This window comes from Rhipicephalus microplus, chromosome 6 (assembly GCF_043290135.1).
Source record: "Rhipicephalus microplus isolate Deutch F79 chromosome 6, USDA_Rmic, whole genome shotgun sequence".
Lineage (NCBI taxonomy): Eukaryota > Metazoa > Arthropoda > Arachnida > Ixodida > Ixodidae > Rhipicephalus > Rhipicephalus microplus.
Window position 1 is genome coordinate 38,782,666 of NC_134705.1, and position 27,649 is coordinate 38,810,314.

The following is a 27,649-nucleotide window of genomic DNA, read 5'->3' on the forward strand; positions in this document are numbered from 1 at the left end:
ACGTCCAGCTGTAATTGGAACAGCGGCAAGTGTAGCCACTTCGCAGACATTGCTCATGCAGATGGGAATGAAATGAAAGAGCCATAGTTGGTTACACGCTCATTATTGGCATTGCCAATGATGAGCTTGTAAAGTACTACTGATTGTGAATTTTCGTCCAAAGTGCACCCCTATAGCGCTGCTTTCAGTCATGTCCAGCTTTTGACATGAAAAACACCAGATTGTTTTTGTGAAGAAATGCGAGTTTTGCGGAAGGCATAAGCGCAAGAGATGAGATTCACCAAAACATAAGTACCAGCTCCCAATTGTAAGTATGCATTGCGGTGGGAAATATTCTATTAACAATAACTATCTGCACACATTCCAAAATACCAACGCCACTGACGACTAAGCCACACGTGCGGTTATACAGAAGGCATTAAAAACAAGACCTCTCGCTTTTTTTTGTTTGCGTGAGTAATTCGACGCGTCGCTCACAGATGCGCTTCATTTATTATTGATTTGCCATAGCAGAACCATTACACGCTTTTTATTTTTGCAGCTATATAAAAGGGTGCATTCATCGAACTTGACCCTATGTTTGCAGGCCTAGCAGTGAAAGAAAAAAATGTAATACCGCAGATCATGGGTGAGTCGCCTGTTATATTCTATTGTTCTGTAGCAGCACGCCATCAGACACCACAAAGATGTGGCCAGAGCTGTTATGAATATTAAATACTATAACAGCACGGCAGTCTGTAAATTAGTAATAATGTTTGATGGGACAAAGGTATATCTCCCGCCTACCTTTGCTTCCTGCCCATCCGTTTTTTGCGCGGTGGTGCATATTCTATTTAGATCAAGAGCAGCCGTAAAAATTTTACCGCATTATCTACATGCCACTTTCTCCAGCTTATGTGATCCGCTATTGGTTTACGAGATACCTATGACTCACTTATTCTCACTACTGCTTTCGGCTGCCATGCTCATAATTGACGTGACTTTTTTTAGCCATTCAGTCACAGTGAGAACAGCAACGCAACATACCTACCTCTAAAAATTATTGCACGGAAGAGTTGAGGGTATGATGGAAGCTTCTAGAGACGAGATGATCTAGAATACGGCATTTTGCTGTAGCCAATGTGTGTTTGTAGCCAAGAATCCATGGCTCATACCCATTCTAGGGGATCAATAACAGCACTTCCTATTATTAATAATATTATTATTATTATTATTAATTTTATTATTATTATTGCCCTGCCACGTTGGTCTAGTGCCTAAGGCACTTGGCTACTCAGCCGGAGGTCGCGAGATCGAATCCCGGCTGTGGCGGCTGCATTTTCGATTGAGGCGGAAATGTTGTAGGCCCGTGTGCTCAGATTAGGGTGCACGTTAGAGAACCCCAGGTGGTCCAAATTTACCGACACCTCCGTAACGGCGTCTCTCACATTCAGGCGGCCACTGGCTGCCGTTTCTCGACTTCCAGGTGGCAAGAAAGCACAACGGCCTGGAGCTCTCCCTTCAATGGAAGGCAACGCACACTGGCCGCTATCTTTATTTGATTCTTTCCACTCCGCCTGCCACAAGGCATCGGTTGTGGTCACGCTAGTCGAGAGAGCTAAAAACTTATGTTCCAATGACACAGAGCGAAAGAAAGAAAAGGCCCACGTATTTGCGGACCTCAGAAAAAAACGGATACCCAAAAAACTTCATTCGAGCCGCCACCCGCCACGCAGAGCAACAGAGGATACGAAAACCACAATCAACCTTAATTGACAGCCCCCCCCCCCCCGAAACGCGTACAGGTTCTATACGTTCAGGTAACCAGCGAGATGTTGGCGTCGATCTTCAAGAAGGAAGGAATTCGCATCGCGCACGTGCCTTCGTGTACGCTGGGCCGCCTCCTCCCCCACCCGAAAGACCGGCCGATGATGGACAGGAGCCCCGGTGTCATTTACAAAATTCCGTGCGCTGAGGACCACTCTTCGTATATCGGTGAGACAAAAAACCTACCGGAACGACTGAAGCAACACGCCAGCGATGTGCGGAAGTTCTGCAAAGAGCACAGCGCAGTCGCCGAACAGCGCAGTCGCCGAACATGTTGATCACCGGATAGATTTCAAAGTGACGGCCATCTTTGAAAGCGAGCTGAACTGGAGGAGAACGTTATTATTCGAGTCGTGGCACATACAGAGGACAGCCCTTAACATCAACCGCTCTCTCGGAATCCTTCCACCATCGCATGCACATGGACTGCGCTCCATGGCAAAATGAGAGGAAAAGAGGGGGGTCATTATCCGCCCCACGAGTGCTTTGAAGACGCCGCTGCTACGTAGCCTCCGCAGTCACCCTTAGGGAAGCAACCAAGTCGGTTTCAAAACGTCGGGTTTCTTCAAAACTTTTGGTTGGAGTCTAAATCATCTCCTAGAATCCAGGTGGGTAACCTTAATGACCAGCGGCTATCCTGCCCACTTGCTACGTGCCCAGCCCATGTCCGTTTCTTCTTCTTGATCTCTACTATGACACCCTTAACCCCGGTTTGTTTCCTGACCCAGCGTTTCTCATAATCATATGGTGGTTTTGGGACGTAAAACCCCACAAATCAATCAATTGTTTCCTAACCCAGTCTGCTTTTTTTCTTGTCTCTTAAGGAAACACCAATAATGTTTCTTTTCATCACTCGATACGACGTCCTTGACTTAAGCTGAACCCTCTTTCTAAGCTTCCGGGTCTCTGCTCTGTAGGTAAATACGAGCAACACACAGCTGTTATGTGCCTTCCTCATGAGGGTTAGGTTAGCGACAGATTACGATTCATGATTTGAGAATGCTTGCCGAATGTGATCCACCCCATCTTCAATTTTCTAGTTATTTCTCTCTCATGGTTCCACTCCGCGGTTATTACGTGTCCTAAGTAGACATATTCATTTACATCATCCAGCGTCTCTCCACTTATGGCAAAGCACTCTTTTTTGCATATGCTTCCCTTGTCGTCAATGGTAGGATGTCGAATTCCTCTGTGCTGTTCTTCCTTCTTACAATATCATCCTCGTTGTTTTGGCGTGTGTACAGCTTCTCCGCCACCTCAACTATCCTGTGCATATTAATTTTGATGTTAGAATCCCTGTTCCATAAAGCATACATCTGATTTTTGCGTGTGCAGAAGTTTGCCTCCGCAACTTTTAGACTTCTGAGGCTTTTTATAACGTGCTGTATTTTCTTCATGATATACCTTATGATGCCACGTACTGTAGGCCTATTAATTAGCTTCGAAAGCCGCTCTATTTGGTAGTTTGTATTCGAGGCTTGAATGGTTTGTCATCTGTTAATTAGATTTTTTGTCTCCTGAGGTTATTTTTAAGTGTCCTCTTTAGTGACTGTAACTCTGGCTTCCATAGCACACTCTTTGAAAGCTAACGTCAATTACCTAATTTAGAACAGCGAAGCTACTCTGATGATGACTATTATGATGATGATTATGATGAAGGTGAAAACATTTTATTGGGAAAATTCAAGAAAACGGGGAAGGTTTTTATTTCAGGACTCTTACTAATCTATTCTGAAGCGAAACTGAATTTCGGTACTTTTCATCGCAACGCAAGCTTCTTATTTGGCTTTATGCGTATCAGCATATGCCTTCGTTTTTTTTTAATCTAGGTGAATACGAGCAATTACGATTCCGTGGTCACTGAATCGAATCTTGTCTACTATTTTACATCTAGTATAATGCCTGGATGCACACAGATTAAAATGTATTTCATTTTGTTTCGCCTTTAGGACTCCACCACGTCTACTTATGGTTATCCCGTTTTCTGAAAAAGATATTCAAGATGCGTAAATTATTTATCATGTGAAGCCTACTAATAAGTCCCCCGTGTCTTTTCTAGAGTCAACGTCATGTTCCCCCACTGCGTCATCTCTGGCTTGTTTCTTGTTTACTTTCATATTAATGTCGTCCACCATATAATGTACTGTGTTTTTCCCTTATGAATTGCTGACTGTACGTCCCTACCTCACCCGAAAAAAAAAAACTGCCAGACATTAAATGAAGTTTGTTGATTCATACGTCTTCGTACAAGCGTTCAACCAATTGATCATGATGGCTCGACGCAGGCGCGTAGGCCTGTACCACCCTATATTTGTATCTTTTGTTAACCTAATTCCGATATTTTCCATCCCTTCACTGATGTTATAGTATTCCTGTATGTTGCCATCGATGTTATTTTGTGTAAAAAACCCCACCGCTAGTTCTCTTCTGCCAACTAATCTATGGTAGCATAGGACGTGTCCGTTAAGCATTGTATAGGCGTCACATGCCCTCTTATATTCGCTGAGTCCTATTGCATTCAATTTAGCGCCCCCTAATTTCTCGAATAGTACAGCTAGACTGGCCTTACTAGATAGCATTCTAGCGTTAAACGTAAACAAGTTCATTTCCAAAGGCCGCATCTCCGGACCCAGAGATTCTTAGCACTCTTCGCTGCATCACAGATTTGACTGTCGCCTTGGACAGTTACTTCGCAGGCGCTGGGGACGGAGGGCCGAGGGTTAACTTATGCGGGTATTTAAAAGAGCATTGCCAAGTACTGCAACAGGGAGGCCAATAGTGCTATGATGAGGGAGCGCATTGACGGCAGGTTGTCGCAAGTGAGGCGACAACCTGCCGCCTCACCACAGGTTTTTCTTCAATTTTTGACGATTTCTTCATCACGCGGTTTAAGTAATTAAACTTGGATAACGCGCTATCTTCTGAGTAGAGGGGTCTGTCGCACTATCTTTGCACTGTAGAATACCATCTGACCGCCTATCGGTTCTCAATCTCAGATTACTCGTAGCTTGCTTGGCTTCTATTAACTGTTTGAACTCCACACTTGTCTAAAAAAACGGCGGGGGGCGTCTCAGATCTTGGAAGAATGCCAACTTGACCCTAATTTATAAGAACAAATACGTCAAGGAATTGAAAATGTACAAGCTGATAAGCTTACTCTCCGTTCTCAACACACTATGTACAAAAATTATACCTAATAGAATTAGGGCAAAATTATAGTTAAGTACATCAAATGACAAAGCAAAATTTTTCAGGCTACTCCACAATGGACAATTTTCCTGCTATCAATCAGGTGATAGAATGAGGTGGAATACGACCAATCCCTATACATAGCCACCGTCACAGAGTAAGAGAAAGTGTTTGACTGAGTCGACACATCAGCAGTCGACACTTCAACTTTATACCTGCAAATTTTTTAATCTCAACAGCCCACCTAAATTTCTGCATTCGCCTCGCACGTTTGCCTTCTCTGGGAATCCAGTCAGTTATTCTTAATGGTGACGAGTTATCATGCCTACGTGCCTTGCCCATGTCCATTTTTTCTTCTTTATGTCAACTGTGATATCCTTAACCTCGATTTGTTACCTGACCAATTCAGCTCTGCTTTTGACTCTTAAGGTTGCTCCTTTTATTTTTCTTTTCATTGCTCGCTGCGTCGTCCACAATTTAAGCTGGACCCTATTTGTAATCCTCCAGGTTTCCAGAGATTAATTAAGTACCGACATGATGAGGTTGTTATTTACCTTCCTTTTGAGGGGTAGCGGTAAATTGCGATTCATGATCTTAGAATACTTGCCGAATGTGATGCAGCTCGTCTCTATTATTCTAGTTACTTCATTCTCATGCTTCGATTCCGCAGTTACTACTTGTCCTAGACATATTCCTTAACCACTTTCAACAACTCTCCATTTATCACAAAGCGCTGTTTTCTGGCTGGACTGTTGCACATTAGTTTTTTGCATATAATTTTCAGGCCTACTTTTCTGCTTTGCTTACAGATAATGCAAAAAATATACAGCTGATTTCCCAGTCACCATAGTTCTCCATAAAGCAAGCGATATAATTTCAATAAAAAGGATGTTAGGCAGGCAGACACAATCTGTCCAACGCAATTCCCCGCGTGATTATGGGGGTTTTAAGGGCTCTTATGGGCCTGAAAATGGAGGTTTCAGTAACTCAGGGGATGAATTACCGTTCATGATTACTGAACTGGACGCGCGAAGCAGAACTGTAGGTCTGAAAATTATTATGCATAAAACTAAATTTATGTTCAATAGCATATGCAGAAAAGAGCGCTATGCCATAGGTTGAGAGATGCAGGAAGTTGTAATTAAATATGTCTACTTAGGACAGAAAAATGGTAGGTGTAACCTTAAGAAACAAGAGCAGAGTGGATTAGGGAACAAACGGGGGTTAAGGATATCATAGCTGAAATCAAGAAGAAGAAATGGATATGGGCCGGGCATGTAGCACGTTGACAGGATAACCGCTGGTCGTTAAGGGTAACTAACTGGATTCCCAGAGAAGGCGACCGGGTTAGGGGTAGACAGAGTGTTAGGTGGGCAGATGAGATTAAGAAGTTTGCGCGTATAAATTGGCAGCAGCAAGCACAGGACCGGGTTAACTGGCGGAACATGGGAGAGGCCTTTGTCCTGCTGTGGACGTAGTCAGGCTGATGATGATGATGACTTAGGACAGATAGTAATCGCAGAACCGAACCACGAGCGTGAAACAACTACAGCAATAAGAATGGCGTGGATCTCCATCGAGAACCATTCCTAAATGATGTATGGTAATCTACCGCGAACCCTCAAGAGGAAGATATTTAGCAGCTGTATCTTGCCAATACCTACCTATGAAGCAGAGACCTGGAGGCTTAGAAAGAGGGTTCAGCTCAAATTGATGACGACGCAGCAAGTGATGGGAAGGACAATGATAGATGTAAGCTTAAGAGACACATATCAGAGCAGAGCGGGTCGTAAAAAAACCGCGGTTAAAGATATAGATGAAATAAGGAAGAAATGAACATGAGCCAGCACGTAGCGCGTAGAGAGGATAAACACTTGACATAAACAGTGACTTACCGAATTTCTGGGTAAGCGAATGCTCGAGGGGAGACAGAAAGTCATAACTTGACAGCTGAAAGCACAAGACTGGGTTGATTGGCCGATCATGGGAAAGACCTTTGCTCTGCAGCTGGCGCAGTCAGGCTGAAGTTGATGATTAGCATGATGATGATGATTCTCGGAGTGCCTCTACAAGCTGTAGCCGCTTTTGTTTTACATACATTCAAGATCATGCGCTATAAATATAGTTTAATACGATCAACGGGTAGCCTAAACAAGCGAGCATTACGGAGTTTTGTTAGAAAAGGTAGTTAACTTGAAGTACGCACACTTTCCTGGGGAACAATTTTTAGTACCAACCATAGGTATTGAAGTTGGATTTCCCAGCTAGCTAACCCATGGCTTTTTCGTGAGTGGCAGTGGCATGCTTCGAAAGAGTGAATGCCAGAGTAAGTCGAATGATTTACGGAACACTCACGCCGTCAACTTGAAAACACCATAATGTTGGGATATATTTTGACGAGTGTAATATTCGTCACTCCGTTGTGTTGGAGCGTCGAACGCTTACTCATCTGGCAAATACTGTCGAAGTACTGTCGTTAAACCTTAGGAGTTTGGCGCAACGGGCTTTCCTTAGCGTGACCTGTCGTAAAAGGTGAAAAGCAAGGAGGGCTACAGCGCTCTTCGCCTCTCTTGGCATCCGTCCATTGCAGCTAAGCGCAGGGCGACTAGCTACGTTCAACGATGTCCGTGGAATCTCCGTCATAAAAAATGCAAACGTCTGGATAGGTCGGCAAAGGCCACGCATGGTTTCATTAGTCTGAGTGACCGTGGTGGCTCTAGTAGCATTAGCCATCCTGCTGTCACTCCTTATGCACAATGCACAATGGGTTTTCAGCACACCCATTAAGCTTCAGAGGCAGGGCTCTGTAGACGGATCCTACAGGATACGTTATCATATAAACACGTTTTAGCCAGGATTGGCATACGAGTGTCCCTTTACACGTGGCAGAAGCCTTCATGTCTGCATAATTTAATTCATGCTGTCGACGATGTATCTCTTTTTGTACATCTGGTATTGTTTAAACACCCGCCCTGCTAAATTGCATTTTAAGCTGCAGTGAGTACTGCTCACCATGTGTTTCTAGAACGACTCCGAAAGTGTGCGAAAGCAACTTGTTATTTTTAGGACAAATTAGTGCAACAGAAAAATACTTAGCGTTGAACACGCATGTCATGCTGCACCCACAGGCGGTCAGAAAGTGAAAGTGTAACAACAATGACCAAGCTTTTCCGAAAATCAGCCTACAGCTTCCTGCTTCCTTGCTATGATTATTTTTGCGTTTCGCTTTCATTGGCCTGTAATAATGTTTGAAATAGCGTGAAAGTAGCATGGCGTTCAGCGAAAGTCACTTGAGCACTCTACAGAAAGGACAAAATGAAACAAGTTTTATAAAATTGTATTAAGATAAAAATTCAATGGCAAGAAGAAGTATCTGTATGCTAGAAAAGATGTGCCCGGAATGCTGCTTTAGATAAAAGAGCGGGAGAGAGATAAAGATGCAAAGAAAGGCGGGGAGGTTAACCAGACGCACATCCGGTTTGCTACCCTGCACTGGGAAGGAATGAAGGGGAGAAAAGAGGTTGTAGAGCGATAAGAAGGTACACACAATCACGAGCACACTGGGGGGAGCACACACAGTTTACAGGGGGTCGCTCAGGTTTGTTGACCTTGGGCATCTGCCTCAGTAGCCCAGAAAGCGACTATAGCACTCCTACTTTACCCAAAGTCAACAAACCTGCTGTGGATGAGGTTTTGACAAAATCGCTTGTCTTTTTCAGGCAGACACCAGCTTTCCTTTCCAGCGTTCATTTCTTTACTTGACAGGGTTTAGTTCAAGATGATTATCGCATAGGCAAAAGCGCTGCTTGTTTGTGAGATATTTGCAGTGCACGTTGATTGATTACAAAACGTCTACCTTGCCCTGCCGCGGTAGTCTAGTGGCTAAGGTGGTCGGCTGCTGACCCGCAAGTCGCGGGTTCAAATCCCGGCTGCGGCGGCTGCGTTTCCGATGGAAGCGGAAACGTTGTAGGCCCGTGTACTCAGATTTCGGTGCACGTTAAAGAACCTCAGGAGGTCGAAATTTTCCAGAGCCCTCCACTACGGCGTCTCTCATAATCATATGGTCGTTTTGGGACGTTAAACTCCACATATCACTCAAACGTCTACCTCATTCAAATCGAGAAGCTTCTTGAAGAGTGCAGAGCCCAATATGAATGCGCAAAAATACGTCGTCAAAAAATAATTTTTTGTATTGATAGCCGACTGAAATCTACCCAACAGCCTGCAACGGTCCCATTTCTCGAGTCACGGTACACGGGTACATGTGCTTCTTAACCCGGTGCGGTACTGTGGTATTTGCCTTGTGTCCATTGAAGAGTGATTAAAGAGAATGTCCTAGATACCTTCTGAAGCTTGAGAACTTATCATCGGTGATGCAAAAATAATCAGGCGATGACGCCGTAATATGACGCCACATGTCGCTTGAGTTTCAGTCGTCGTTATGTCGTCATCGTAACGGCAGAAAGTCAAGTTGTCACTTGACTAAGTTACTAAGCCAAGCGTAGGACATTTGCGGACACAGTGCTGTGAAATCACATGAGGGGCAAAAAGCATTCGGGAGAGAATGGGATGGACCAATACAATTGACCAAGTGGAAGAAGAGGTACAAGAAATAGAATAAGACTACTTTCGTCTGCGAGTCACCTTAGCAGAATTCATAAGTGACTGTCTTCCTTTATTGCAATGCATACCCTTACCTTACCGCAGTTGAATACTCAAAGCGTTTTTCATACATGCGTAGGACTACTGGAAGTCGAAAGCCATTACATTCTTGCGCTCAGTTGATACACTGTTCCTGCGCCGGCACACTCCGAAACCTTTCTGCACTTGTTCTGGTGGTGCAATTCTTCTGGGATGGGAGGCACCTCTTATTATTTTGCACTGCCTCCATGATCAAGCTTAGATGCTAATGAGGATGTCAATATGTTATGCAATTCTAACGTTATAACGTCAAACCGGTTGTCCCTGTCGTTCTCTCTGCGTCTAAGTAGTGCGCTCTCATTTCAAAACAGTCATAATGATGTCACGGGCTTTTTAGATTTATGAGGCCATCATGACGGCACGTGTTAACGCTATCACCTGACAATTTTTTGCATCACTCGTGTGGACACCGACGTGTGATGCCAACGTGGGACACCGGCCAACTTTTGCGTTTGATGAGGCACCTAGAGCATTCGCCTTGGAAATGCTACTGAGTCCACTTCAATATATAATCGCCGCTAATATCTGCTCAGCAAAAATTTATTTATCTCCGTTCATGAACTCACTACAAACCCGAAGCTAGTTTTTATTAGGTATAGAGATAAGTTCCGTAGTTCATAATTACAACTTCGCAGTTTTGCGGGCCTTCGATGAACGAGGAGAAGTTTTCTGAATAAAAAGAGTATTCGAGCTTTATTTGTATTATATAGGTTGTTCTGCAGTCTGTAACAGGGGCTCGTCGCACAGCAGTTGCAGCAATGATAATAGGTTGTGGACACCGTACCACGCTTCTCCATGCAATGTGGTCTGTATGCTTGAGTATCCAGCATAAGCTTGTACGGAATATTAATTGTTTTTGTTAGTTTTTAGTGCACATCGATGGAGGACTCTGTTTTTCTTCGCGGCTTTTTTTGCACTGCTGTTGCTGCCTCACTGAGGTTTCTGCCAAGTGGCCTTAACTGTGACCTGACTATTGATAGTGCTGGTCGGTTCCGCGCTGGTTGATTGTTTCTATAGTAATAGCCAGAACCATATACTAATAAAAAGTTGTTAATGAAATTGAAATATTACACTATTAAAACGTTCCACCCTTGAATGCGCCAGTGTACCCGCAAATTTTCTTAGATGCTTGTTGTGAGTGAAACCAATGAAACAGAGCAACGCAACGGAGTTCATTTGATTTTCGGCTGTTTGAAGTGTGGCATGTATCGTGCGTGATTTTCTTTTCGCAGCAAGCTATGTTTCCAAAAATTGTTGTTGTACATGAAGAGCATTCAGGTAGCAAGGTTGAAGGTCCGTAATGCCGGAACAAGTTCGGCATCTATAGCCATAAGCGTCCCCGTGAATGAGTGTTTCGAAGCGCTTAATCTGATGCGTCCTGCACAAGTATCTAATTGATGTGAAAAGATAGATAGCTAACTGCGATTTCTTGTTTCTCCCAACAGGTGTGAATCATATTCAAGACAGCTGATTTCTGCGGCCGTGAAAGAAAGGAGGAGGTGACCGGTGTTCGCACCAAAGGAGCTCATGTCCGTACAAGTTCTCCAAGATGACCCGATGGACGCCACGGCGGTGGCGAGTCGAGAGGCGCAGAGGCACCGGCTCTGTCTTTCGAGCAATCAAGGCTCTGTCACTCCTAGTCGCATTGCTTACAGTTGTTTTCTGGACGCATGCTTTTTATCGATTTTCCGGTATTACCGAACAAAACTGGGAAGAAGCTGACGCTATATTTACGCCAGCTACAAAGACGGATTCCACAATCGCTGCCACGCAGTTACGCGTCAAATTAAACACCTCTCCCCGTAAGGAATCGCTTCACGAAGTTATCTTGCCATCGCCAGCATTGAAGCCACAGCTGCGCGAAACATTCAAGGAGCAACCGATGAGTTCTGGTGACTGGGTGTCCACCGACACTTACCTTAGAACAAAACTAAAGCTCTTCTTGTACTCTGCGTACTTAGACGATCGCCTCGCTGTGCCCGTGGTTCGGGTTATAGGCGCATACGCCAGCGTAAATGGTGCCCAAGTTTCCTGCAAGCTAGAGTATGCCAGTGAGGAAGCAAGTGTGGTCGCCGCCACGAAGAAGACCATTAATGAGAACTGGAAGCTTAAGTATGGTGCAGCCTTTTTCTTGTGTCCTTATTCCGATGACTCAGACAATCCGCCACCGGTTCGCGTGCGACTCAAGGAGACTTACGAACTGCAGTGGAGTCCTTCAATACCAATATGGCCTCTGGAGAGAAGACCAGGTGAAGCGACTGGGCGCTTTGCAGTCTGCGTGAAGCCCCTGCACTACAAGTATGACAGAGTGTCGTGGCTGGCAGAGTTTGTAGAGTTCCACAGAATTGTTGGCGTAGATCGATTCTTCTTCTACAATCACAGTATAGGAAGCAACGTAGACAGATTGTTGCGTGTGTACATGGAAAAAGGTGTCGTCACGAGCCTTCCGTGGAACCTGGACATCAAGTGAGTTTATGAAGAAGAACAGCGAATGCTTATTTTGAATAGCCTTTGTGCACAAGCGCATTTGAAGTGATTGTGTTTTATACATTACTTTTAAATGTTAGCTGCTGCACAAGTTGTCACATGTGTGAAACCCATTAAGCTTCACGGCACAACATTAAAGTTATGACTCATGCAGACGTAGTTTTTAGTCAGTTTTAAATTTTTACTTGCATTCCAGTGCAGCGCAAACAATGCATTATGCCGCCGTTTCCTTGAGGTACAAACCATCTTGGTGCTGCAATGAATAAATCTGTATGTACAGGTCAATACAGCAAACGGCAGAAGTGTAAGGCGCCAAGGCACACGCCAGTGCATAATATTATTGCCTCTTGAAAGAAACGCCTGGTCTTGAAATTTTACCATTATTTTCAATCTTCTTTTTATGACTCTATGTTTACTTATGTTTCTCGCTCATATAATGTCTTGCCATGAAGTACTTTTTTTGTTGTGTTCCATGCCTCAAAACTAGAACATAGCTTAAGCGCCTAAAATACCAAAATTAGGCTTGGAGAATGGTGGCTCTTTGTACTCGCATGTTAGCAAAAGGAAGTTCCAGAACCTCTTCAGTATATGACTAAAAAAGAACGTCAAAAGTCAGTACGTTAACGATTTCCGTTGGCATGCTCAATTTTTTTCGAACTGCTAGGTTACCATCTCTGCAGTTCTATTGTCTAAGTCTTTTGTGTATCTTCGAAAGAGGCAATTATATTGCTGTGGTATTCCATCTTTTGTCTGATATATCACCATAAGAAAAACCATAATAGATTATAAACAAAACAAGAGCAAATAATAGCCGAACATCGAACTTAACTTAGGCTGTAGCCGTTGACTCGCTCCTATAAAAAATTTTATGATTTTTACTCGGAACCATTAAAGAACTTCACTAGGCATGGGCTATTTACTGGTTTATTAGAGAATACCTAATCGTTTCCTTTTAGACTTCACCGCATGGGTCACACTCATAAGGAACCTGTTAGTCACCTATTATTACTTGTTTTGAATTACTCGTTTTCGAGATTACTTTGAATTTCGCATATACGTATGTATTCAAACTATTCTAACTATTCTAATAGCTCCCCGAAATACACAAGGCAGGTAATCCTGGACGTCCGATAGTATCCAGTAACAGCACATCAACAGAAAATATATCAGAATTTATCAATTCCTTAATAAAAATATCCCCCCAAATTTTCCCTATTACCTAAAGGACACAAACCACTTCATCTGCGAAACTTCAAGTCTCGACATCCCAGGCGGCAGTTTTCTGGTGACCATGGACGTCTGCTCACTGTACACCAACATACCCCACCATGACGTAATAGCGGCTATGGTTTCTGAATATGTAAAATCTGACTCATCAACTAGTGTAAGTGGCGAGGTACTGTTTACACTTCTTGAACTTGTACTAAATTATAACCATTTGAGTTCAATGGCAAGCATTTCCTTCAGGTCAGTGGCACTGCAATGGGCACGAAAATGGCCCCAAACTTCGCGAGCACCTTTATGGCTTCACTTGAAATCCCATTCATTGAGGGACGCACCTTGAAACCTTTCTACTACAGAAGATACTTAGACGATATTTTAGGGTATGGAACCATGATGAGGGAAGTCTTTTCCGCTTAATAGAGGATTTTAACAAGTGCCACCCGTCAATAAAATTCCCGCACAAAATTTCCGAAACTAGCAATAACTTTTTGGACATCACTGTCAAGGTCGAAATGACCGCTTGTCAACAAACCTTTACAAAAAGCCTACAGACCGTCAAATGTACCTACATTTCAAGAGCATCCACCCAAAGCTTTGCAAAACTGGTATTCTATATTCTCAGGCCTACCGGTACCGAAGAATATGCACTGATATGCGGGAATTTGACAGACACGCGGAACACCTAAAGCATTCCTTATGGAAACAAAATTATCCGGAAGACATTATTGATGATGCCATACTACGTGTTTGCAACGTGAACAGAAATGATATAATTAAGGGACCAAACAGAGTATCTAAAACGACTTCCCAAACGAACTTTGTACTAACTTACTCCTCATCAGAGCCACGAACCAACAACATATTTTCCCGCCATTTCAACATAATCAGGCAAAGCAAACGACTAAATTCTATTTTCGCGAAGCCACCTCACGTGGTGTACTGCCGGGATAAAAATCTGAAGGACATTCTTGCAGGAGCAAAAAACAAACACCCCCAAATTTCAATCAGGGTGCCATCCCTGCGGAAAAGCTCGATGCAAGGCGAAGTGATTTTGGCGTAGAACATTGCTGCCACTATCTGTAATTTTTCAAAGTTTTTCTGCGACTCTGTGGAAGACACCGTTCCAGTGACTGCGGCGATGGACGTGGATTCGCCTGGGCTTCCACCGCAACCATCGACGTCGTCCGCAGCTACCATGATAAAGGGTACGGGCCACCCGAGTGATGCTGACAGCAAAGACACGCTGATTTACTCTACGGCCAGCGACGAGAGCTCCGATGAAGGCGACTTCGTGCCTGTGACAAGGCGGCAGCGAAAAAGAAGACTGGTGATGCCGTCTCCAACAACAAGTAAGAATGTGACGACGACGCGAGAGCACACGATATACACAATTCTGTTTTGCCGGTCGATGCGGCTCATAGTCTCAACCGGCTCAATCGTCAAGTCACGTCTAGGTTTCTCGAGGAACTCGCCCAGGGAGAGATCGCGGACGTGCGGATCAATGGCCGTAAGAATATCCTCACCGTAGACGTCACTAAATGAAGCACATTGGAAGTGCTGAGCAAGGTCAAGATGTTGGATAACATCAATGTTCGCTCATATATACCTGATGGCCACGACTCTACGGCAGGCGTCATTTACGACGTCGACATTTCCATCAGAGAAAGTGACTTTGCTGCTCTCATCAAACTGGTGTCTGCAGAACTTACTATACTGCAAGCTCGTCGCCTCGGCAAATCACGCTGCGTGAAGCTCGTGTTCAAGGGTGACAGCCTTCCATCGCAAGTCAAGGTCGGCCGTTTTCGACACACAGTGCGACCCTTCGTACCGAAGCCCCTTCAATGCCGGAAATGTTATAGATTGGGACATGTCAGTGCTGTTTGTACAAACCTAGCTGTGTGCTCGCTATGATCAGAATCACATAGCGCAGACGCTTGCCAGGCAGAACTTCGAAAATGCCGAAACTGTCATGGCCCTCACCAAGCATCGTCGAAAGATTGCCCAATCATGAAAAAGGAAATGCAAGTGTTGAGTCAAATGGTCCGGGATGGCTCAACTCACAGGGAGGCCGCTGCCCAAGTACGACGCCGGCGGTCTCGTCGCTGGAGGCCCCTGATGAGACCCAGTGCTGAAGCAAGGATTGAACCTCACCAAAGGACCGTCGGCATACCACCTCAAGCGTCCAGACACGCCGACAACAAATCCTCCAAGCAAGACAAGAGCATCACCGGCTCGCCTGAAGCATGGCCAGCGCTGCCAACGATAGAACCACCGTCTGATCCGCCGCATCGCTCGTCTACAATCACTTCGGAACGAGAATGCGGTGATAGTCGTGACAAAGAAATCGTAGCCATGGTAAAGGCCCTTATGAGTACCATTCGTATGCTCCTCACTAGCATTGACAGTCCGGCTGCAAAGAGTGCACTTCAGTTAGTGGATGCGCTGAAGCCGGTGCTATCAAGTCTGGAAAGGCACCATGGCTCCGCCTCTGCAAGCCTTTCGTAAAGAGGTCAAAGGAGCTTCGATATTTCAGTGGAATGCCCGAGGCCTCAAGCCCCGCATTTCTGATATACGACAATTTGTGTTCAAAAACCAGTTTCCTATTATTGTTATCTGTGAGCCAAGGCTACACAATGCAATACGACTATCCAGGTACGAAGCTTTCAAGTCCACTACCTGCAACGAACAGAGTAAAGTCATTGTATATATCAGTTGCGACCTTACCTATATCGAGCACCGTGTAGCACCTCACGATGACAACCGGTATGTCTGCTTGACAGTTAAACGTAGAGACCTCAATTTCACGCTTGTAGGCGCATATATATCACCATAAAACCATTTTGAACCTGAAAGACTACGTGCACTGTTAACAGCCACACCTGGACCTCGGATCATCACCGGAGATTTCAACACTCACCACCCACTATGGGGAAGTCAGAAGACAGACAGTCGCGGAAGGCAAGTATTCTCCATTGCTCTGGAGCAGCAGCTGCTTTGTGTAAACGACGGAAACCCAACGTTTCTACGGGGAACGGGATACAGCAGCTGCCTTGACTTGACATTTGTTTCACGAAGCCTAAATGGAAATGTCAAGTGGTTCGCAGACTATGAAGCTCATGGAAGCGACCACATACCAACTTATTTGAAGATCAAGAGCCTGGAAAAATCGCCAAACTACGACACTTCGACTCGCATCGACTGGACAAAGTTCAGGTCACTGACGGAAAAAAGGTGTCAAGAAAAAAAACGCCTCCTCTTGACACCCTCGAGGATATGATTAGAGGTGCTACTCAAGAAGCGACCTATCATATTCAACATACTTCAGAATATTGTCAATATCAAGCGGAATCGGAACGGCTCAGAGCGATCCGTCGTCGCGCAGAAAGAAGATATAGGCGCACTAAGTCCATTCACGACTTGAGGGAGGCAAGGCGCCTACAGAAAAAAATTCAGCAGCGAATCATTTCACTTCAATCCTTTCGCTTGAAACATCTGTGCGAATCTTTGGATCCACACAAGCCTTTGACGCAGACATGGAGGATCGTCCGTGGCCTACGAACATCGCCACATCAACATCGCCCCTTCAAGTGTCTTTCTCTCCACCAAGTACGCACCGAAATTGAAGGAGCAGAAGATTTCTGCATGAAAGTTGCCGGTCATGCGTCCGCGTGCACCACGCGCCACCTAGAAAACGCTCCAGTTTCCAGAGATTCAAGAATGGACACCTTTTTCTCTCTAGAGGAACTACAAGCGGCCTTAACGGCATGCAAACGATCTTCATCACCTGGTCCGGATGGGATCACGTACATGGCTCTTTGCAACCTCGGAGAAGCAGCTCGACGGGCCCTTCTATTCGTGTACAACGACTCGTGGAGCAGTGGATTTATTCCTCATTCATGGAAATCCAGCCGCCTCTCCCTGTGCTTAAACCAGGTAAATCTCCTTTGCACTTGACCTCTTATCGCCCCATCGCGCTTACCAGCTGTTTCGGGAAAGTGATGGAGAGGATGATTTTGACTCGCCTAGAGTGGTACCTGGAGCGCCACGATGTATGCCCTCATGCTATGACGGGCTTTCGGCGTGGGCGGTCCGCAATTGATAACGTTATAGACCTGGTCTCATCTGTTCAGCATCAAAAAAGACTGAAACGTTTATCTGCGGCGTTGTTCTTGGACGTGAAAGGTGCATACGATAACGCATCACATGAAGTCATTCTGGATGTCATGGAAAATGTTGGATTAGGGGGTCGGGTTTACCAAAGGATCCACGGCTATTTGAAAGGCAGAACTTTCTTTGTACAGACGGAGAATAGCACAACAACGCACCATTGCAACCGTCGAGGTGTGCCTCAAGGCGGTGTTCTTAGCCCCACACTTTTCAATCTAGCGCTACTCGGCCTGGTTGATGCACTTCCAGAATCAGTCAATCTATCAATATATGCAGATGGCATCTGCATCTGGGCGTCAGGCGTAACACGCCTTCATTTGCGTGCCCGGCTTCAGAGAGCGGCTAAAATAGCGACAAAGTACCTGGAAGAATGGGGACTAGAGCTGTCATCAGAGAAATGCTCGCTTATAGCATTCACGCATAAGGCTATGAGCCCATATGTTATTAAAATCAACGGACACTCGATCAACTACGTGAAGACCCACCGATTCCTTGGAGTCATAGTTGATCGCGACCTCTCCTGGAGCCCTCACATCGCCCACATGAAAACTAAACTCACCATGATCACCCACGTACTGAGGTTTCTAGCTGGAAAAACGTGAGGTGCACCTGTACAAGCAATGCTCCAACTCTACACTGTTTTGTTCCTCGGTTATATGCGATACGGCTTACCCGTGCTTTGCGGGATCCGAAGAACTAACTTGCGCGTCCTCCAGTCAATCCAAGCCCAAGCCCGGAGGATATGCCTTGGTCTCCCGAGATGCGCGTCTACAGCAGCGACAGTCATCATTGCGCGTGATTATCCAGTCAACGCATACATCCGCGTAGACGCTTTGAGAATGCACATAAGACACTTCGCTCGGCTTCCATCTCATCACCTAGCCTCACTTCGAACTTCCAGGCCCCACTCAGCGTTCAGCGCCACTGTAGCTCAGCATCGCGCAGTGCTTCCATTGTACTTCACGCATGCAGCACAGCTGCCGATACCATTATGGTGCCTACACCCACTCAAAGCTCTTCTTACAATTTCTGGCATCCAAAATACAAAAAAGGTCGTCGCATCTAGCCCTGAAACAGGCCACATTACTTTTCCTGCAAGAGAAGCGCAACGGACGCCTTCACATTTACACGGATGGCTCGGTGTCTTCAGTAAGCTCTGCAGGGGCGGTGGTTATTCCCGCGAGGCACATCCCAATTAAATTCATGACATCGCATTTGACGTCATCGACAGCTGCAGAACTTGCAGCCATTCGTGCAACTTTGAAGTGAATAGTGAAAGAACCTTCGGGAATTCGGTCGATCTTCTCGGACTCGAAGGCATGTATTCAATGTCTTATATCACCCTTTCGCCATGAACATGTAATGAACAGTTGGTAGCTGAAATAAGGCTTCTTCATCACCAAGCAACTGAAAAACAGCACAGCAGAGTGTATCAGTGGATACCAGGTCATTGCGGTATATATGGCAATGACCGCGCAGATGAGGCCACTAGATCTGCACACGATGGTACCCAATACACAGCCATCCCGTTCTCAAGAACCGACGCAGCTACATGACTTCGTTCGCTTGCACGTGACCTCACACTGGTAAAATGGAACTTGACAGACTTCACAAACGCGCGCCTGCATAACTTGGATCCCGATCTGCAGCTTCGTCTTCCCCCAAGGATATCTCGAGCTGAAGAGACTCTTCTATGCCGCCTGTGGCTTGGAGTGGCCTTCGCGAACGCATACTCTTATCTCATCGGGATGGCCAGCTCTCCTACATGCACTTACTGCAGTTGCGAAGAAACCATCGCCCACCTTCTGTGTGAGTGCACTTATTCCAACGTGCAAAGTCAAGAACTCACTGCAGCTCTGGATAGACTAGACAATCGGCCTTTGTCGGAACAAAGGATTCTGGGTCATTGGCCGAGCTCATCCTCAGCCCAGAAGGCTTTGAAAGGTTTGTTGTGCTTTTTGCGGACAACTGGCCTCAGAGACAGACTTTAGTGTCTTATACTCTTTGATGTTGCCTTTCCTCTGTCGCAATTTTTTTTGTAATTTCTCCCATTCTTCGCAATATTTCTTTTTAACATCTTTCATTCCCTCACCCCTTTCCCCAGCACAGGGTAGCCAGCCGGTCTAAGAACTGGCTAACCTCCCTGTCTTTACGCTTAAACATTCTTCCTCCTCCTCCTCCTCGATGCAAGGTATGCCCACAGATGGTCACAACACGTGAATCCAAAGCGAACTTCTCGGATTTCAAATTCTGCATAACTGAAAGCCTTAATTGTGACTCCAGTAACGTAATATACATGCTACATTGCAACATCTGCGGACAAGAATGTATCGGCCAAACAGACACGCCATTTCGGCTGCGGTTCAATAATCACCGTTACCACGCCACTTCACTGCCGAAGCTACCTTTATCTAGACATCTGCGCCTGCCAAACCACAGTTTTGAAAATATCAGCGTAACTCTTTTGCAGTCCGGTTTCTCAAACAGACGCGAGCGCGAACAGCGTGAGGCATATTTTATTTTCAAATTTCGAACATTAGTAGCCGGCATCAACGAGGACCCTGGAAAACTCAACTGCCTCCGAGAAGTAAGCAAGGAGGAAATTGGTGACAAAGATTGATAGCTGGAGACCATGCTTTTTTCTGACTGACCTGTACGTGCACACTTTCCTGTCTTGTTTTTTGTTTTTTATTTTTCTTCCTTTTTTTCTTCCTTTTTTCTTTTTTCCACATTCACATACAAAGTGTTTACGTTCGCCTACCACTTGATGACCATTGAAGGGAAATGGACGAAGATTAAAGGTAAAGAACCGACCGACCCATTAACGGGAATCCCTTCCTTTATGCACGCGAACCCTCCCGGCACCGCGGCGACAATCTTGGGTGGCCCGACACACGTCGAGAACTGAACAGCACGTGATAAGAACCGTATGTGGACGTACACGGACAGTTGGTTTTGTTCTCAGTGTTGACAGTGGTTCTTCCTCTTTTTTACTTTCTTTTTTCTTTTTTTTTCTTTTTGTTTTCGTCTTTTTTCTTCTTTTTTTCTTTCTTTCTTTCTTCCTTTTTTTAGTTCCCTCTCACTCTTGCAAACCTCTTTCAAGGCAAGAGGGACGCGGCAGCAACGAAGTTTGGAAGTTCATGTCAGTATAACGCATCCTCTGATGAAGGGAGGACCCCTCCCGAAACTGTTGGGAAATAAATATATTTATCCTTGTTGACAACGCCCCCGTTGTGCCATATCCCATACCTTCACGAAGACTAACTGGCCCATTGAATTGTTACTCCCACTATATATATATATATATATATATATATATATATATATATATATATATATATATATAAATAGATATTTGGGGTTTAACGTCTCAAAACCACCATATGATTATGAGAGACACCATAGTGGAGGGCTCTGGAAATTTCGACCACCTGGGGTTCTTCAACGTGCACCCAAATCTGAGCGCACGGGCCTTACAACATTTCCGCCTCCATCGAATATATATATATATATATATATATATATATATATATATATATATATATATTCCTGCTCACAAACGTCGCCTCCACACTTCAGATATACTTCTGGAGCCCCTGACAGTAACAACAACAAACGACACTTTTTCAGCTTAATAACGCTCATGAAACGGCTTGAGGCGTTGGACATCGACGACTTCAGGTCGCGATCGGCGCCGTTGAGAGTTCGTAATGCCGTCGAGGACAACCTCTCAGTCGAGTGGGTCGATACGTCGTACTACCCTGTATGGTCCGAAGTACCCTTGCAGAAGTTTTTCACCGAGTCCACGTCGGCGTAATGGCGTCCAAACCCAAACACGTTCACCAGACTGGTATTTCACGAAGCGTCGTCGAAGATTGTAATGGCCGCTGTTCGTCGTCTGTTGGTTTTTGATGCAGAGGCGGGTGAGTTGTCGCACCTCTTCGATGCGCTGAAGGTACTCGCTCACATCGACGTTTTCTTCGTCGGTGATGCTGGGTAAATTGGCGTCGAGCATCGTCGCCAGGGTTCTTCTGTGGACCAGATCGTACGGCGTCATTTGAATTGTTTCTTGAACGGCGGTGTTGTATGCGAAGGTCAAGTACAAAAGGATGGCATCCCACGTCTTGAGTTCGACGTCGACGTACATGGCCAGCATGTCGGCGATGGTCTTATTGAGACGCTCGGTGGGGCCAATGATCTGTGAATGGTAGGCAGTGGTCCGGTGGTCACTTGTCTGGCTGTACCGCACGATGGATGGAGCCAGGTGCACCGTAAAGGCCGCACCTCTGTCAGTAATGAGAACCTCTGGGCCTCTGGGACGCAGGACAATGCTTTCCACGAAAAATTTGGCTACCTCAGTGGCAATGCCTTTCGGAAGGGCCCTTGTCTCGGATTTGCGCGTGAGGTAGTCGGCAGCCACGACGATCCATTTGTTCCCGGAGTTTGACGTCGAGAATGGCCCCAATATTTCCATCTTGATTGCTGGAATGGCCGGTGAGGTGGCTTGATGAGCTGGAGAAGTCAGGCTGGCCTAGTCGCCGGTGTATTTTGTCATTTGCATTCCCGGCATGTCTTCACATAACCAGTGACGTCGGTAAAAAAGCGTGGCCAGTATTACTTCTCCTGTATTCTGGCGAGCGTATGGGAAACACCAAATGTCCAGACTTCGGGTCGTCATGTAGAGCAGCAAGAACGTCTGGACGTTACGCTGAATGTAATACGACGAGGTAGTTGTCCCAAAGTGGCGAGGAGGTTTCCTTCGGGAGAACGCCATTTCGCAAGAAAACTGACTTAACTCCTCGTTTAAATACATTTGGAACAACGGTGGTCTTGCCCTCGAGGTATTCTTCAAGGCTCCTGAGTTCCGCGTCAGCTCGCTGTCGCTTGGCGAAGTTGTCGGCACTTATGGTTCCTAGGAAGTAGTCATCGTCGGGGTCGTCCTTTGGCCGGTGGTTTGACGGGGACTCAAGACAATCAGTTGGCGTCAGAGTGTTTTCTTTCAGACTTGTAAACGAAGGTAATGTCAAATTTTTGAAGTCTCAGGCCCCCCCTTGCGAGGTGACCTGAAGAGTATTTGAAGTTAGCTAGCCAACACAAGGTGTGGTGGTCACTAACAACTTTGAAAGGCTTGCCATAAAGGTAGGGCTGGAAATTCGATGTAGCCCAGATGGTCACAAGGCACTCCTTTCCTGTTGGAGAATAGTTGGCCTCCGCCTTTGATAAAGACCGGCTAGCGTAGCTGATGACTCTTTTCAGTGCGTTAGCCTTCTGCACAAGAACGGTGCCGGGACCTACATTGCCTGGGTCGGTGTGTATTTCTGTCTCAGCGAAATCGTCGAAATGTGCACGTAGCGGAGGCGTCTGCAGCCGTCGTTTCAGTTCCTGAATTGCTTCCTCTTGCAGAGTTTCCCACTTAAACTCCACTTCAGTCCTAGTAAGGCTAGTGAGTGCCTCTGCAATGTGGGTGAAGTTTTTGATGAACCGCCTGTATTAGGCGCATAGGCCTAGAAATTGACGCACGACCTTCTTGTCAGTTGGCGGCTGGAAGCTGGCAATAGAAGATGTTGGGGCGAATACCAGACTTGCTGATGACGTAACCCAGGAACAAGAGCTCCTCGTATGCAGAGCACCACTTTTCTACCTTCAGGTTGAGTCCGCAGTTCTTGATAGCTTGCAGTACAGCTTCAAGGCGCCGAAGGTGTTTGTCGAAGTTGCAGGAAAACACCACGACATCGTCCAGGCACATAAGGCCAGTCTGCCACTTTAGCCGGTCAGTACTGAATTCATAACACGTCGGAAAGTCGCAGGTGCCGAGCAAAGACCAAAAAGCATGGCCTTGAACTCGAATAGGCGATCCGGTACTATGAAGGCACTTTTCTCGATCTCTCTCGTCGACTTCAATCTGCCAATAGCCGGTCTTGAGGTTCATCAAAGCAAAGTACCTCGCACTCGGAAGTCAATCCTGGATGTCGTCTATGCGGGGGAAAGGATAAACGTCCTTCTTCGTGATGTTGTTCAGGCGGTGATAGTCGACGCAGAAGCGTAGGGTGCCGTCCTTCTTCTTGACTAATACAACAGGTGACGCCCATGGATGAACTCATTGAAGGCTGGATAATGTAGTCGCGTAGCATTTCATCGACCTGCTTCTTTATGGCGTCGCGTTCACGCGTCGATATTCTGTACGGGCTCTGACGGTGTGGCCTGGCATTCTTTTCTGCTAGGATCCGATGTTTAGCGCCCGGAGTCTGTCGAACTTTCGACGAAGATGAAAAACACTCCTTGTATTGTCGAAGGAGATCTATGAGCTGTTTTTGCTTATGCGTCGGAAGGCTTGCGTTAACGTCGAAAGCTAGTTGACAAGATTGGTTCGTAGTATGAGCTTCGGTAGAGTCGGCGAGGGCGAAAACGTTGCTGGCTTCCATTATGTCTTCGATGTAGGCAACCGTGGTTTCATTGCTCACGTGCTTGTATTCGTTGCTGAAGTTTGGATGCATTACTATAGCTTTCCCTCCTCGCAGTTCGGCTATTTCTCTGGCAACAAAAATTTCGTGGTTGATCAACAGGTACTTGGTGCCTTTAACGACGTCTTGCATGTTTGTTGCTATTCGTGTGCCGACGAAAATGCTGACGTTGGAGCGAGAAGGAATGGTGACTTCTTCTTCCAGCACATTAAAGGCGCAGGTCAGCAGTGCTTTTTCTGTTGATAGCGTTATCGACTTTGATCTGAGGTTGAAAACTGCATTGTGAAGGTGCAAATCCATACTAAGAATGATGTCTCTAGATCAATGTCGTAGCACGACAACGCTTGTGGTGTAAATCCGGTTAATAATGAAGACCGGCTATGCAGATTACTGCCGGCGTTTCTAAGTGACTTGCAGCCGTCCGGATCTCATGGCCCTCCCACGCGGACTTCATTTTCTTCAACCTCGTAGAAAACGCTCCGCTGATGACGGAATACTCAGCTCCGCTGTCCACGAGAGCTGTCACATTGTGACCGTCGATAAGAACGTCGAGGTCGCTAGTACGTCATTTTTTTTTGCAGTTGGGCTTAGGCATCGGGTCACGAATACGTCGGCTTCTTTTGATACTTCCGTGTTGCGTCATTGGGTCGCATTTGGTACGTGAATTTCTGATGTCACGGCTAGGCAGGATACTGCCGTGTTCTTAAGGTGTCGTTGCGGCGTCGTCGTCAGCGGTGGAGTATTTTCGGTAGTTCGTCGTACAGCAACCGCCCCTCCATCGGTTACTGCCCTTAGTTTTCTCAAGGATGCAGGCAAGGCAACCGGCCATGGATTGGTTCAGTGTAGGGTCGGCGGTGCGGTGAGTTGTAGCGGCCGGGAGACGGGGAACGGTATGGTCGTCCTTCTTGCCACCGTGTTTCGGTGATGTAATCGGCAATATCGCGAGGCTTTTCACCAAGCTGTGGACGCGGCGCGTTGATGGCGAATCCCCGGAGCCCCATTTCTAGGTACTGGCAGCGGCGGCAGGTGTGGCCCAACGTTACTAGAATAACGTTGGTGTGACCAGTCTCCCCGCAGTTGTGGCATAGCGGGCGGTTGTCAGGGGCGTGCCAAACGTCTTTTTCCTTGATGTGAGGTGCTGGCCGAGAGGAGATTGATAGGACACCGGTGGTTATGGCAGCGGCGGCGTCTGGCGTGGGCGTGGTGGTGTGGGTTCGGAGAGAGGACGTTGCGTCGGGCAGAAGCAGCATAGCTTATCGTTTGCGGCTGAGGCGGCGGTGCTTTGGAAACTCCAAGATACTGCCAAACTTTGCGGACAATGTCGGCAATGGAGTCCACTTGGGCCTGCGATGAAGACAACAGCTTCCGTAGCTGCTCCCGCATGATCTGTTGGATCGTTTGGCATATGTCATCGGAGTCGAGGGTGTGAACAGCTATGCCGTTTTGCATCTATCGGCAATAGTACAGCTAGGTACGCCTTTCTAAAGTCTTCTCAGTGGTCGCAGTCTCCGAGACAAACTCTTGAACTGATTTGGGTGGGTTACGCACCAGCCCAGCGAAGAAATCTTGCTTTACCCCTCGCATGAGCAAACCGATCTTTTTATCTTCGGTCATGTCAGGGTGGGTCAGCCGGAACAGGCGAATCACTTCTTCCTTTGGCATGCCAGAGGTACTGGTTCGATACCCAGCACCTCCACCAGATGTCACAGTGTCGTGACGCTGACAAAGGTAGAGAAGACTTGTCCCAATGAAAAGTTTTTATTTATTGACCTAACTTGTGACCACGTAACAGAAATGCCAGATTACAGCAAGACACTCGCATACTGATAACGGCGGGCAGAGCGTCGGCCGTCGATCAACTGACAAGCGGCGAAACGTGTAAGCAATTACACATTTGCCATCGAATGTTCTAGCGTTATCGCTAGCGGCGATGTAAAATCCCGAATAATCTGTGACGTTCCTGAAATCTTATTAAAACGATCTACTGAAGCCTCGAACCTTCTCGAACATCGTAGGCGCGGTTTGCGTTGAACGTAGTGTAGCGGGGTAATAACAAAACTTGGAGAAATGAACGTGGCACTATTAACAATCTGACTAACTATGTTGTTTCGGTGAGATTGCTTTGTTTCGACTTTCTAAAGCATTATGCGCTTTTTCATATGCCCTAATAGAAGAATATTTGTCAACGTTATATTTCATAAAATGAAAACGCTTGGGTAACCCTTCGTTCTGTGTTAGACGCAGCTGCATATAATAGAACAGCTGATTGCAATCACTGATCTTACTATGGAATGAAAACGAGCCATTGACAAAATCTGAATCTCGCACTTCTCCTGACGGCACTCTAAAATCATTCGAGTGTATGTTGTCAATAAGTACTCTCCCACTTCAATCGGTTAAAGGTGGTAGTTGCATTGATTATGTGAGTGCTGCCTAAATGCAAGCTTCCCATGCAGGTCACAAAAAGAGATCCGCACCGAAGGCCTGTTCGCAGCTCTCAATGACTGCGTGTACCGCAGCATGAACCATTTCGACTACGTCCTCGTGCTCGACTTGGACGAATTTGCCGTTCCTCGGAAGGACGACAGTCTACCTGCAATGGTGACCAGACTGAAACGCGCTGCGCCACGCACCATGAGTTACGTGCTTTTGAACAGCTTCTTTTACCTCTACTGGGAAAACGACACTACTGCCTACGGAGCCCTGCCAGAGACTACCCCTCTAGAGATACCTTATCTGCTTACCCAGTTCAAGACTCGCCGGTCAAGAAAAGTGTTCCGAGTTGGCTCACGCTCCAAGTACATCGTACGTCCGGTGGCGGCTGTTGAAGTGGGGAACCACGTCGTCTGGAGATACCTTGGTAAACTTCTTACTCTTATTTGTTCCTACGCCTAATGTTACATTTGGTCAACAACGATTATAGTGCACTCTCTTCATTTCTTGTACTTTTTGGTGATGCACATAATAGTGAATTGTACGCCAAGGCGGTGAGTGCTTACGATGCCCTGCGACTGACTGCGTGATAGAGGGTTCTGTCCCGGCAGTGGCTATCGTGTTTGGATGTCTGAAAAATGCTACAGGCTGCTGTGGTGGGCGATGTCGATGCACCTCAAGGAAAATTATACCAAAAAAAATTGGAGCACACTTCTAAACGTGTCTCACTATTGTATTGTGGTTTAGGCACGCGAAACACCCCATAATAATTGATGATGCATTTTTTGCACGTTTCCTTAAACTCCGAAACTAATATGCTAAGCAGGCGATAGCTCTCATGATACATGTCCAAATATCATACGCGACCTGTGCACACCTTTGCAGCGCTGCTGCTACGAGGGTGACTGGGACTCATCCCGCAAGAGCATTCACGTTCTCTACATACAAGTTAGAGCACAGTTTCCGCGTTTCCACACACCTACCGCAACATATCTGCTCGTTCGCAAGGTAACTGTTGGTTTTAGAGACATTGAATTATGCATGTAATTACGCTAGAGATCACGCGATGAAACATTTTCTTCTATACAACACTTGCCTCAACAAAGCGATTGCCAATACTCAACGCTCTTCGCCCTGTAAAGGTAAAACGCCAATATTCTATTTCTCAGCGCAAGTCAGGT

General features: G+C 46.1%; 1 protein-coding gene across 3 annotated transcripts in view; it reads left to right on the forward strand.

Moving 5' to 3' along the window:
* LOC119167666 (uncharacterized) overlaps positions 1–27,649 on the forward strand; it is a 266,980-nt gene that overhangs the window by 191,760 nt on the left and 47,571 nt on the right. For 2 of the 3 annotated variants that reach the window (XM_037419177.2, XM_075865925.1), the window contains exons 2-3: positions 11,142–12,162; positions 26,492–26,895. In XM_037419177.2, coding sequence (XP_037275074.2) covers positions 11,246–12,162; positions 26,492–26,895 — 1,321 coding nt within the window. In that variant the 5' untranslated portion in view covers positions 11,142–11,245. The remainder of the gene's footprint in view (positions 1–11,141; positions 12,163–26,491; positions 26,896–27,649) is intronic. The other variant, XM_075865926.1, reaches the window with a different exon arrangement.